The sequence below is a fragment of the Eptesicus fuscus genome, chromosome 22, assembly GCF_027574615.1.
Source record: "Eptesicus fuscus isolate TK198812 chromosome 22, DD_ASM_mEF_20220401, whole genome shotgun sequence".
Lineage (NCBI taxonomy): Eukaryota > Metazoa > Chordata > Mammalia > Chiroptera > Vespertilionidae > Eptesicus > Eptesicus fuscus.
In genome coordinates, this window is record NC_072494.1 from 20,996,998 (window position 1) to 21,011,092 (window position 14,095).

Consider the following 14,095-nt stretch of genomic DNA (forward strand, 5'->3'; position numbering starts at 1 on the left):
TGTGATCTGAGGAAGGCCATTCTAATTTTCTGAGTGCCACTTATTGGACCCTTAGAAGACCTTCATGCAATGTAGTTTGCAGCTATTCTATAAAATCACCAATGTAAAGGTGGAATTCCCCTTTTGGTTTCTTAAAATTCTATGTTCCTTTATCTGCTGCCCTTTTTCAATATCAACCTAGAGGTCTAATTCACTTAGTTTGCCTGGAACTTTCCCAAATTTAGCACAGAAAACTCCCATGTCCCAGCGGTCACACTATATCAACCTATCCTGGATGCTCCTCTGACATCACCTGCCATGTACACAAGCTTCTGAGAGTAGGAAACACTGATTTATCCTAGATTTTTGCATGCTAACAACCTAGCCTATTTTTAATTCCCTAGACCAGGTGAAAATATATTGTATCGTGAAGCCCTAATAGCAATCAATTCCATAGCTTCTCTTGGGATCCCACCCCATCATTTAGCAATTACTGAATATTGTTTATCTTCTCAGTCTCCTAAGGTCCTTAGGTTTTCGTATAAGCCTATTGCTTTTCATAGAAGTATAAACACCAAATGTTCCCAGACCTCAGTAATATATGGAGGTGATTGAGGTTACTTGAATACCCAAACCTCACTAGTTAACTGCCAACTTTTGCCTCACTCAGTCTCTGCATGCCGCCTCCTCTCTCCCCTCCCCACCACAATCAAATTTCTCCCTGGGGAAGCCTCGCCTGTGCACAGAATAAGTCTGACTGATGTGTTCCCCACTCTGGCTGCCTCTTTTTAAGTCTGCTGCCCACCAATGGAGGTTTTTGGGGTGCATGGTCCCCACTCCTACCCAGGTGGAGCCCTCCTCGAACAAAACACTCTGTCCTATGTTGTAGCCTCTCCTACAGCTGTTCTCTGATGGCAGCTGACTTGAGGTCCCACGATACCACATCTGCCTGGGGGTCTGGGCAAAAGGAGTAAAGGTCCCTCTTCCTAACTTGGCATTGCACATTCTCTCCTGTGCCTTGAAGCAGCTTAACCTGAGGCAGTACCTGCCTGGCTACTGTGCCTCCCACTGCTCCTTATCAAAATGTTCCTTTAAGCTTCTGCTATATTCCCTCTTTGTAAAGAATTCAGTACTGCCATCCAGCAGGGAGAGGTCTCTGAATAGCTGCTTTGCCTCAGCTGGAGACTCCCAGTTACAAATAAAACAAGAGGGAGCCATTGCAAGTTATTTAATCCACCATTTAAAACTCGAGAAATTCATTCTGAGGGAATCACAGGTCCCCAAGAAGTCATGCTCAGACTCTAGTTTAAGTAAATTTTGTTATTAAAAACAAAGTTGTCACTTTGGGAACCACTGATCAATAAGACTACCAAGACAAAGGCTGCAGAGGGCCCACCAATTGCAAGCAGTATTCATTCAGCGGGTGCTGCCCAGTATGGGAGCCATTAGCCAGAGTGACTGCTGAGCCTTTGAAATGTGGCAATTATAACTAAGAAACTTTAATTTTAAGTTATTTGAAGTCAGTTTAAAAAACAAAACTTGATTCAGTTATTTGAAAAACTTTAAATTTCCCTGGAGCAATTTGGGTAGGTGAATCTACCGTTTCAACTATAGATTTTAAGAAATCTGAAAACAGATTAGGTGTTTGAATTGAGATGTGTTGTAAGTGAAAAATAAACATCAGATTTCAAAGACCTAGAATACAAAGAAATAATGTAACGTACCTTATTAATAATTTTCTAGTTATTGATAATGCAATATTTTGGACTAGATGAAATATGTTATTCAAACTAATTTCACCTGTTTCATTTTACTTCTTAATGTCACTTCTAGAAAATTGAAAAGTATACATAATATGGGTCTCATATTTCTATTAGGCAGTAGTACATGAGAGTATATACAATATACTTATATTGTTTAGAGTATCTTGAAGTTGAAAATGAACTTGAAGTTTCCTTAATTTCCTTAATTATGTTATTTTTATATATCATCTATCTTTTCTCCACTTACAACTTACCTTTTAAAATATGATTATTATACAATTGCATTTATATCATATTTTTAATTTATTTCAAAGCATTTTCATGTCTAATTACTTAATCTTCATTCCTTCAGTGAGGAGGTATACTTTAAACAATGGTTGTAGCTATTAGTGATGAATTGGGTCCGAAAAACCAGCATTCCAAAACCCTTTACCTACTGAGTTAAAATGTGTGTCCATTTTTGACATGATAAAAAGTCAAGGAGAAACAATGGTAACCCTCAATCTACTTTACAACAGCTGAATCTTGGTTCTTTCAAAGTGGCTTTAACCCAAGTTTATTTATTTTATTCCCATAACATGCTTCATGTACCCGTCACTTTAACCTAACTTCCACATCTCAATCCTCATGTAGTTGTTCATTGTATCAGCTTTTGAGGTTCAAAACCAAAATGATAATTTTCTTCTCCCAGTACAGGGTGGGGCAAAAGTTAGTTTACAGTTGTTAGTATGCAAAAAACAGAGTTTATTCTTTTATTGTTATTTATTTATTATTGTACTAGAGGCCTGATGCACGAAGATTCGTGCAAGAATGGGCCTTCCTTCCCCTGGCTGCTGGCACCGCCTTCGCTCCGGCCAGAGCCACCTTTCCGCCTTCCCACACTGCCCAGAGTCCCGGAGCGGCTGCAGCAGGTGCGGAACACCTGTGTTGTCACCATGGTGATGACGCTAGCGTCCTGCCCTGCCCCCAGCTGCTCTGCAAATTAACCCTCCATCTTTGTTGAGTTAATCTGCATACTCACTCCTGATGGGCTGGTGGGTGTCGCAAAGGTATGGTCAGTTTGCATCTTATTCTTTTATTAGTGTAGATTATTTTCCATTAAAGGCCTGGTGCATGGAATTTGTGTACGGGTGCAGTCCATAGGCCTGGCCAGCAATCAAAGCATGAGTGTCTGGCATGGAAGGGCAGGTCTCAGCTAACCTCTGGGCCCTGGGCAGCACATGGGCCCCTGAGCCCCTGTGTGCCCCCCTCCACCTGAGTCATGGCGCCCAAGTCCCCACGCAGAGATGCAGTGAGTGCAGCCAGATGCCGCGGGCTGGAGCACAGTGTGGGCCTCTGGGCTGCCCAGCGATGCAGCATGGAAGCCAGGCGGGCAGCGCGCTCTCTCCTGGCCAGCCTCACAGACCGGCTCCAGGGCAAACCCACAGTGAGCCCGACCAACCCCTGTGGTCCCGGTGGCTGCTGCCCAGCTCACCTGGAAGAGGCCATGCAGGTGCCCGGCACCTGAGCGTGGGGGGCTTCCTCAGCACATGAGCCCTGTAGTCCAGGGCAGGGTAGCAGGGGGAGTGAGAGCGAGCTTGGCAGACACCCAGCATTTTCACCACACCTCTGTCCCGTCACCATCGCCCCCAGGTAGCCGGCAAGAGGTCGCAGCACATAGCTGACACCTGCCATGTTCTGCACTGACCTCTGGTGGTCAGCGCATGTCAGTGAGCAGTTGAACTCACAGTCAAACGACTGCCTGAGGGGGAAATTTGCATATTAGGCTTTTATTATACAGGATAGGAACATCTGTAAACCTACTTTTGCCCCATCCTGTATGTTTCTGCCCTGCAATACATGTTAGCTGCCATGAAGTGGTAGTAGGGAGTGAGACAGCCTTAGAGATGCCTGGACTGAGAGAAGGCTGCAATTGGCTGCTGAGTCTCTTGGTATATAGACAGACTTCACTCCTACAAAATCTTAACTCTAACAACAATTGCATACAGATGGAACAAAACAGTGAAAACAAAGAAATAGATAAAAATGAACAGAAAACAGACCCACCTATCACAAGCAGTTTCCTCCTCACCAAATCCACTGCACTACTTCTCAGATTTCATTCATAACAGGCTGGTTGGCATTTTCTAGCTCAAGACAACTTACTAGAAACACCATTAGGACCCACATGGGTCTTCTAGATGTTTCTGAGCCATGAGCTACTTTGCATTAGAGGAATTCCCACCAGACATGCCAGTCAACTATCATTGCTTAATTCTATGTTTGTCTTTATACTTAATTTGTGTGTGTGTGTGTGTGTGTGTGTGTGTGTGTGTGTGTGTGTGTGTGTGAAAGCATTCTCCTAGCTCCCACTTTTTTTCCAGCTTGCAGTTTTTAAAATTTTTAATTACGGTTGATATTCAATATTATTTTATATAAGTTTTGTTGTCAGACAATATTTAACTTAAAAAGTGTCCCTCCCCCATGATATTTTTAGTACCCACCTGGCACTATACATTGTCATTACAGTATTATTGACTATACTCCCTAAACTGCACTTTGACTATTTTGTAACTACCAATTTGTGCACTTTAAAAAATATATATATTTCTTTATTGATTTCAGAGAGGAAGGGAGAGTGAGAGAGAGATAGAAACATCAATGATGAGAGAGAATCATTGATAGGCTGCCTCCTGCACGCCCCCTACTGGGGATGAAGCCTACAACCCGGGCATGTGCCCTTGGCTGGAATCAAACCCGGGACCCTTCAGTCCGCAGGCCGACGCTCTATCTACTGAGCCAAACCGGCTAGGGCCCAATTTGTACTCTTAATACCTCCCCCTTTTTCACTCAGCCTCCAACACCCCTCCCCTCTGGCAATCATCAGTCTGTTCTTTGTATCTATGAGTCTACTTCTGTTTTGTTTGTTCATTTATTTTGTTCTTTATTTTCCATGTATATGTGAAATCATTCATACATGTACTTTTTAATATACAAAAGAAGTTAAAATGATGGTAGTGAGAAAGAGAAACCATTTTCTATGTGTATGTACTAATATATGTCTGTTTTTACCTTCTAGGAACCTGGGCGAAGAGTGTGACGATGGAGATCTTCTGAGCGGAGACGGCTGCTCAAGGACATGCAACCTTGAGGAAGGCTTCAACTGTGCAGGTGAGTTTAGGAACACCTGCGCAGGCTCATGTTCTAGGTTTAGAGGTATCCCCATGTCTTATTTTTTGTGAACTCTTGATATCCTGTACCATACAGCTTAATGATGATAATAATAATGACAGTGACATTTGATGGATCTGTTGTGTGCCAGGCACTAATTGTTTCACATACATTATCTCATTTAATCCCTACTCTAAGTACAAGGTCACTAAACCAAGGACCAGGGACCTTAGGTATCTTGCTTTCTCTTATACCGCTGGAGGTGGTGACATCAGAATTTGAGCCAGGGAGGTATGGCTCTAGCATCTGCATGTTAAACCACTAGGTTATACTGCCCCCTAGATCAATGTTGCCAAGGATTTCTCCTGGATCCTCATGTCTAATATCAATGTCAGCAAAGTAGCCCAATCATTATGGATTCTACAGAAAAATAAGGTAAGGGATCATTCTAAGCCAAAGGGAGTGTTGTGTTTCATGGATAAGATCATGAAGCATGACAGTGGGCCATAACATTTCTTAATCTTGGAGAATCATTGGTAATGAGTTAGAATGAGGTGGCTTTGACTCTAGACTCCTGCCACTCAGAGAGGCCACCCTTTTCCCAATTATGATAAAAACTGTCATCAGCAGGTTTCTTAGAAGTAGACTGTCTTCCCATTCCCATCTGCATACATTGTGTGATTCTGTGGGCATAACCACTCAGCAAAGTTATTTAAATAAATAGTGCATTTAAAAGTATTTTCATGTCCCTAAATCTTAAGATAAAGTAGGCTATAATTATAATTATGTAGAATTTATTAAGGTGTTAAGTACTGCACAGAATACACAAATGCCCCTGCTCTCTAGAACCGAGTCATAAAATCATAGGATCTTAGTAGTCTTCCATCCATCCAACTAGTACCATGAGCTTAGAGACACCCTGCTCCCTGCCTGAATACAGGCCAATAGTGACGTGCGTCCAGCTTCCTTATACACCTGAGAGATGGGCACCTTCTAGCAGTGAATAATGCACCTTGAAACATACTGTTCTATTTAAAAATGGCTTTATCTGCCATCAAATTCTCCTCTCCTTCTTGGTTTGGAAACTGAGGCTGGGAGCATTTCAGTCACTCATCCATAGCATTACAGCGAGGCCCCCACAAAGCCAGGCCTGGGACACAGCTTTCCTAATGCTGGTCAGGTGCTTTCTTCTTGCTGTGAAACTACAGAGGATCATCCCCGCTGCATGGTTTGATTTGACTACCATTCAGAAATGCCTCCCCATTATTCTCCTTTCCAATCCAAATGCCTCATCAGGTGCTTAGGTTTCCGGATGCTTCCCCATTTATCCTGACCTGGCATGCCTCATATGGTCAATGTCCAGAAAGGAATTCAAGACTCCAGATGTGGTCTGAATGTGCAGAATATGTTGAACCCACTACCTGCCCCCTTGTGTACACAACTATTTGTTAATCCCACCTCTGTTTGCATCATCTCTTTTTGTCATACTTAGAGGGTTTATATTGAACACATATAGTAAGTCTCTCTCTCTCCTCCCTGCTCCCAAACACTGTGCCTTCTCTAGTGCAGCTCAAATCTCATTTGACTTCAGAGCCAACCTCACTTGGTTGCTATCACATCTGATCCCCGTAAATTTAGCTCATATTTCCTGAGTCTCTAACTCCAGTAAGACTGCACCTAACTTTTACAGGGTGAAGTTAAACATGATATATTCCACAGTTAGACATCTGTTTCAGTGAATAATACATTTCTAGTAGGCTAAGCATATAGTTCTATTTCATTATTTCTCCAAAGATTAGGTTTGAAGAAATTATTGTGAAATGGGTTTTAAAAGTGTCTTATTTTTTTAGGTGGATTTGAAAAAGACAGAGGCAAAAATTTTAAGTATGTGATAAAAAAAAATAGAGAAGCAAGAAGAAACAGTCACTGGTTAATAAATAGAAAAACAAAAGAAATATCTATATATATAAAAGCCTAAATGACCTACCGACCGGAACAACCGGAAGAACTGGTCATGAGCTTGGTCAGTGTGCTCCCACAGCCAACCTCCCCCAGCTGGCCAACCTCTGTGGTCCTTCCCCCTGGCTGGCAGGCCCCAATCACCTGATTGGGGCCGGGCCCTGGGCTGTGACGGGGAACTGGGGGTGGGTGGCGGCAGATGCAGCCCCTTTCCCAGGGGGACCGAGGGCCAGCTCCCTCCTTGGGGCCGCAGCCAACCTCCCATGCCCTGTGCCTCCCCCGTGTCTGTACCCCCAGCCAGCAGGCCCTGATCAGCCCTGATTGCTGGCCAGGCCTAGGGACCCCACCTATGCACGAATTTTGTGCACCGGGCCTCTAGTACATATTATAAACAATATATACATTATAAAAGAAACATATATATGTACATATGTCTAAAATATATACATGTTTATGTACATAAATACATATGTATATGTATCTATTATGAGAGGGAGAGAGAGAATCATCATGGGGAAGTCATTCCAAATACACATATATTGGCTCTGTGGAATGATTTGAACAAGCCCTAGGCTTAATGAAATGCAGGAATCTAAAGCCCCAAATAGGCTTAGAACCAAGTCCTTGGAACAGTGCAAGTAAAGCTCAATTTACCACAGAAGGATCTTAGATTTGAATAAATTATTAAGGAAAATGATTAACAAACACGTTAATGAGCTGTGAATATTACTGGAAAAGCCTTGTGGTATTGCTGTGAAGAATTAAAATGACTGGTATAGTAACGGTACATTTCAGTAATGGTATTATTGAGTGTGTATCTGTGGGTTGTTTAGTTTGAATCGTGATTTTGTTTTCATGTGCAGTTAAAGTAGAAGTGCGAAATTAGAATTGTGCTGCTAATAATAATTGCCCCACATTTTGGTAGAAAAAGCATTAGAACTTAATAAATGGTTTTATGACTGCCCCTCAGCTTTCTACATTTGAGGCTAGTTTACAGAGCAATAGCTAAGTACTATTCACTTAGTTAGAGTTATCCTATGAGCTAGTATGGGTCAGTCCTGTCTGAGCTTGAGGCAGGGTAGAGTAATGGGAATCCCCTAAACCCCCATTATGTAAGCTTGGCTCAAATCCAAGCTCTATGGCATATGAATCAAGGGACTTTGACAAGTTACTCAAAATCACTGAGACTCAGGTTTCCTATATATGAAACCAACAGAAAACACATACCTCACATGATTTCTGTGAGACTAAAAGAAACAATAGGTAGTAACCCTTGTAAACCTGGAGCCCAAATTGTCCAATTTCAGATCAGTTGCCTAGTAAGTTAAAAACACACAATTCAGCAGTGAAAAGTAATTGAAAAGCAGTCCCTCAAATGCTTTAATATTTCAAAAACTATGAAAGGGACCCAAATATCTAAAACATATCATTTATTTAAATTCTCTTTCTTCTTTTATCCACTTTCTAATATCCCCAGGGTCCCCTAAATATCTTGATCAGCTATTCCTTAAAATTTATTTCTTCATCCAGCCCACAGCCAATATTTTTCTCCCTGTTTCTTCTCCCTCAATCCCACCCCTTTCTATACCTTTATTATGTAGGTGGATTCTACCACTTTCCCATTGGAAAAGAATTCTGCTTCTTTAGGGTTTTGTGTGTGTGTGTGTGTGTGTGTGTGTGTGTGTGTGTGTGTGTGTGTGTTCTGCATGTTTGGAGTGGGCATTTAGACTGTCAATTATGGGATTCTCTAATGGGTTGGTGAAAAAAATGTAGTTATTTTTACATGACATATATAAAAACACATTTTCAAATGTCATATAATATTTTTTGGCAGGAGAGCCAAGCCTGTGCTATGTCTTTGAGGGAGATGGGATATGTGAACCTTTTGAGAAGGAAACCAGCCTCATAGACTGTGGCCTCTACACTCCCAGCGGATACCTGGATCAGTGGGCTACCCACGCTTACTCCGCTCATGAAGACAAGAACAAGTGTCCTGTTTCCTTGGTAACAGGAGAACCTCATTCCACAGTAAGTTAAGCCAGAAGAGTCAAGTCTGAGAAAATTGTGTAGTGACATTTTTCTCCTGACTTTGGCATCACATTTGGTCCTTACTGGACTAAGAATGAGATAAGCTAGTCTAGAAAAGCTTTTAGACTGGCAATCAAATCTTATCCACCCCCGCCTCACCCACGAACTCTCGTCAGTTTTTATCTGACTATGTAGTGGTTGGCTTCTAGGTATACAGAACCAACTCAAATTAACCTTAGAAGTACACATATTAAAAATTACACTTGGGCTTTGTGTTTGAGATAATTTATTTTTAAAAAAGAAGCAGCAGCAGGAAAGAGTCTGAATGCTTGGATTACACTACCAGATCCACCAGTATAACTATTATTATTACTACGTGACATTTGACAAGTCACTTAACCTCTCTGGGCCCGTTTTCTCATACATAAAATGGGTATACTAATCATTTTGTATTCAACTCAATGATTTACTACAAAGATCAAGTAAAATTTAAAAATATATATATTAAAGCCCTAGCTGGTTTGGCTCAGTGCAAGAACATCAGCCTGTGGACTCAAGGGTCCCAGGTTTGATTACACTCAAGGGCACATGCCCAGATTGCGGGGTTGCAGGCTCAATCCCCAGTAGGGGGTGTGCAGGAGGCAGCCAATTAATAATTCTCTCTCATCATTGATGTTTCTATCTCTCTCTCCATCTCCCTGCCTCTCTAAAATCAATAAAAAATATATTAAAAACAAAATATACACTGAGTGGCCAGATTATTATTATCTCTGAATGCATAATAACCTGGCCACTCAGTGTATGTGTGTGTGTGTGTGTGTGTGTGTGTGTGTGTGTGTGTGTGTATAGGTGGGGTCTGGCCAGCCTGGCCAGTGGGAGGGGACCTGGGCGGTTGGCTGGCCTGCCTGCTGGTCAAACTCCTGGTCGAGGGGACAATTTGCATATTAGCCTTTTATTATTTAGGATATACACTGAGTGGCCAGATTATTATGCGTTCAGAGATCATAATAATCTGGCCACTCAGTGTGTATTAAAAAGCAAAATATAATTTGATTTAAAGAATTCTTATTATTGAAGAAACTCTAGAGTACTAAGAACAAACCTTTTGTGTACATTTTTTTTAGAATATCCATCTAAATAAATAGATCCTCTGAGGACTCTAAATATTCTATGAATTATAGTTGAATATTGAAAAGCAGATTAAGAGCTGGGCTGTTAGCTACTATTTCTGGTGTGTCTGTTGCCAAATAAACTCTTCCATTCAACATAACAATGGGCAATACATTCCTTTCCAGATAAGTGATATTTAATGCTCTAAGTATTTTAGGCCAGGGTGAAATTGCTGGATTTTAGACTTGTGGAGATATCCCCAGGAGATTGAGGGACCAACCAAGGTTCCTGTTCCAGTTCTGGAAACTCATCAAAGACCCAGATGTCTCCTGGGGTCTAGTTCTTTGCATCCTTGGCTTGCAACTTTCTTCCTTTTGCTGGTAAAATGATTGCTGTTCTTCAAGGCATGAAGTAGGCATTTCCAGCAGGAAGAAGGGAAGTAAGTTCAGGCTAGCACCTATTTTTTTATTGGGAAAATAGCGGCTTTCCTGGAAGTTCAACATTGTAGACTTCCACCAACATCTTTTTGGTCAGATCCAGGTCACGTAATCACTCTTAGTTGTAAGGGACCCTGAAGAGATGAGCATTTAGAGTGAGATACACTGTCCCCTGAAACAAAACTGGAGTTTGTTAATATAAAAATAAGGTGAAATGGATACGGATAGGCAACTAGCCACGTTGGCCACACTCCCTCAGCCCAATTCTGGCATTTTTCTCAAGAGTTCTGGTGTCCAGGAAGCCAGGAAAGTTGGGAGATTCTGTTAGTGACAGTTTTTTAAAGTGGCTTTTAGTCTATCTGATACCAAATTTTTTGGACTGGAACCCGGATTCTTTGTCTGCCGGAATCAAAGAATGAATCCATGGACAGAAAAGTGGTATAGCAAAGATGGATATTTATTGAAGAACAAGTACAGACTCCCATGTGGGGAGGGGGAAGAGTCCCACAGAATGGACTCCCAAGTAGGGAGGGGGAAAAAGTCCCTGAACTGACTCCCACGTGGGGAGGGGAAAGAGTCCCACTTGATTCTTTTTCCCCACGGCTTATAAAGGCTGCAGAACTTGGTGCCTTGATATCCCCTCTGATTGGTCACTATTCCCTTAGACTGGTTACTATAGTAATTCCTGGGCTCAAAGGTCAAACCTCACATTCTCCCCCCCCCCTCCTTCCTTCTGAATGAAGGGCTTCCTTCTCTTTATTTTGTAAATGTGACCTTTCTTGGTTACTTCCAGTTCCCTTGTCTTATGTAAATATACCTGTTGCTGCCTCCTTGTCTTATGGAAATGTAACTGCACTTGGCCTCCTTGTCTTATGGAAATGTACCTTCTCCCAGTCTGCAGCAGCCCCTTGCTTTCCATGGACCCCAATTCTAAAAAATCCCTAAGCCTGCCTATGTGTCCCCCTAAAATTCCTGCTTCATAGCTGTCTGTCTTCCCTAAGTGAAGTGGAAGAAACGTCCTAGAGTTTCTCACCTCTGGCTCCTTTGCCCATTTGAAAGCTCAGCAGTTCCCTGAGTCAGTAGCCTCTCTCCTGGGGCAAGTAGGTGCTGCAAGGTAAAGATCTAACCATCATCCTGGACAGACTTCCCTGGCTAATTCCAGAAACAGTTGCCTTAAACGTGCCAGGACTATTTTGGGGCAAGATCCCCTGGCTGACGGTGGGCTGAGAGTTGGCTCATGTGTTTTTCTACCCAGGCACGTTCTCTCTGGAGGCTAATGGAGATGGCTGAGACATTCCTCTACACTGAGAAAAGTTTTCTCCCAATAATGCAACTATTAGGCACTCAGAAAGAGAGGAAAACTTTGGTTTTGAACTGGAGAGTTTCCTCATCTTATCTTTCACCCTCCACATTTAATTTTTGGTTGAAATTGCATTTCAGATTTGTACATCCTACCATCCAGATTTACTGGACCACCGACCCCTTCCTGGCTGGCTTCCCTGTGTCTCCAGTGGAAACAGATCTGGGGAGGAAGGCAGCGAGCAGCTTGAAGGTAGCCTGGAAAGAGAGGATGAGGTTTGGCTCAAAGTAAGTGGCCCAAATATATATATATATGTGTGTGTGTTTTGTTTATGAAAGCTGCAGATAGATTATACATGTGTCTATACATATGTATGCACATATGTGTGCACATATGTGTATGTGTGTGTTTACACATGATTCATTGGAATGACTTATTAGAATATTTCCTTTTGTCATCTCAATGTGTTTACATTTTGGATTTGTTTTCACCTATTTTTGAAATTTATGCTTCTTTTTAAGTAATCAGTTTATCGAAGTGTGACATACAGGAAAGTACCAAGATCAGAAATGCACAGATGAATGAATTTTTGCAAAGTATACACTCTAACCACCACACAGATCAAGAAACAGAACATTACCATCACCCGCAAAAGGTTCTGTCATTCTCCTCAGTTATTATGCCACAGAGATTTACTATTTGTACTTCTAGCACCATAGGTTAGTTTTGTCTGGTTTTGAACTTCTTGTGAGAACCTTTACAGTTTGTACTTTCATCATTACAGTGTTGCATTCCAGTGCATAGATACATCACACTTTATTTATCCATATTCATGAGCACGTGGATTGTTTTTAGTTTTTCTCTATTATATTACACATAGTTCTCCCATAAACTTTCGGTATACTTTTTGTGGTGAATGTATATAAATAGTTGAGTAGATTTGGAACTGCTAGATCATAGATAGGCAATTGACCAGCTTCAGTAGATAATCCCACTTATTTTTTCACAGTAGTTGTACTTCTATCAGAAGCTTATGAATATTGCAATTGCTTCACATTTTCACCAAATGTGGTATCAGACATTCTGAAATTAAGGGCATGTAAAGGATCCCCCTCTGGTTTCAGTTTGTTCTGCTTATTCATTTTTTATTCTGTTCTCCTGATCTGTATGTTCTTGCATCGACATTACACTCTTACTACCTGAATGTTTTTGATGAGTCTTAAAATCTGATAATGTAAGTTCTAAAACTTTCTTTTTTCCTAGAAAGTATTGGTTGTTTTTGGTCCTTTGAATTTCCATATACATATTATAATCAGCTTCAGTTTCCACATGTGGAAAAAATAATCTGATGCAGTTTTAATTGGGAGTTCATTGAATTTATGTCAATTTGGGGAGAGATTTCTCTTTAACATATTAAATCTTATGTTAGTCTTCTAATATGTTCTTTCAGTTAATTAAATCTTCAGTTTCTTTTAATATTTTATAGTTTGTGGTCAAAAGGCAGTTTTTATTCTATCAAATGCTTTTCTGCATCTGTGATGTTCTTATTATTTTCTCCTTTATCCTGTCAGTGTCTTGACTTTGATAAACTTTTAAATGTGAACCAATCTTACATACCTGGAAAAACAACAACAACTTGAAGGTGATGTGATGTATAATCTTTTGTCAATAATTTTGGAAATGATTTTGTGGATATTTTAAGTGATTTTTCATCTATGTTCATTAGAGCTTGGCTCCCAATTTTCTTATAGTTTACCATCTTGTTGGGTTTTATGATGAAGGCTAGATTTTAATTCCTAAAATAAGTTTTCTTTTTCTCCAATCCTCTGGAATATTTTATGCAAGGTTGGTATTAATTTGGGAGGTATTCATCAGTGACACTATTTGAACCTGGAGTTTTCTTTGAAGAAAAAAATTAAATCCTTTTTTAAGCTTTCAAGGTTATAAAATAATTCTGAGGGCTTTTTATAAGGCGATTTTTTTTCTTGAACTCATTCCCTCTGGGCATCTTCATCCTTTTTGACAGCACCACTTCTCTTGTTCACACTGACAAGTTCAAATTCACTGAGCTCCTCTGGCTGGACACCTAGTGTCTCTCCAATGGCAGTGGCCCCAGCATTCCCGCAGTCAGCTAATATTTCTATAACTCTATTTACCTTTAATTCAGATTTCACCTCCACCATTATCTTTTCTTTTTGTTTGTTCGTTTGTTTGCTGCACTTTTATTCTTGTTGGCAAATTTCCTCTTCTGATTATCAATTTTTGTAAAATGCCATGTGGTTTTATCACTGGGAGATGGAGGCAACACAACTACACACTTTTCTGTCTCTGTATGAACTGAAGGGCAGGGATACAGTGACTAATCAGTG

The 14,095-nt window shown here is 40.9% G+C and overlaps 1 protein-coding gene across 1 annotated transcript in view; it reads left to right on the forward strand.

Moving 5' to 3' along the window:
• The window catches only part of PAPPA2 (pappalysin 2), a 212,625-nt gene that overhangs the window by 101,093 nt on the left and 97,437 nt on the right, over positions 1–14,095 (forward strand). Inside the window, exons 9-11 of the mRNA XM_008145883.3 lie at positions 4,801–4,892; positions 8,686–8,879; positions 11,867–12,013. Coding sequence (XP_008144105.3) covers positions 4,801–4,892; positions 8,686–8,879; positions 11,867–12,013 — 433 coding nt within the window. The remainder of the gene's footprint in view (positions 1–4,800; positions 4,893–8,685; positions 8,880–11,866; positions 12,014–14,095) is intronic.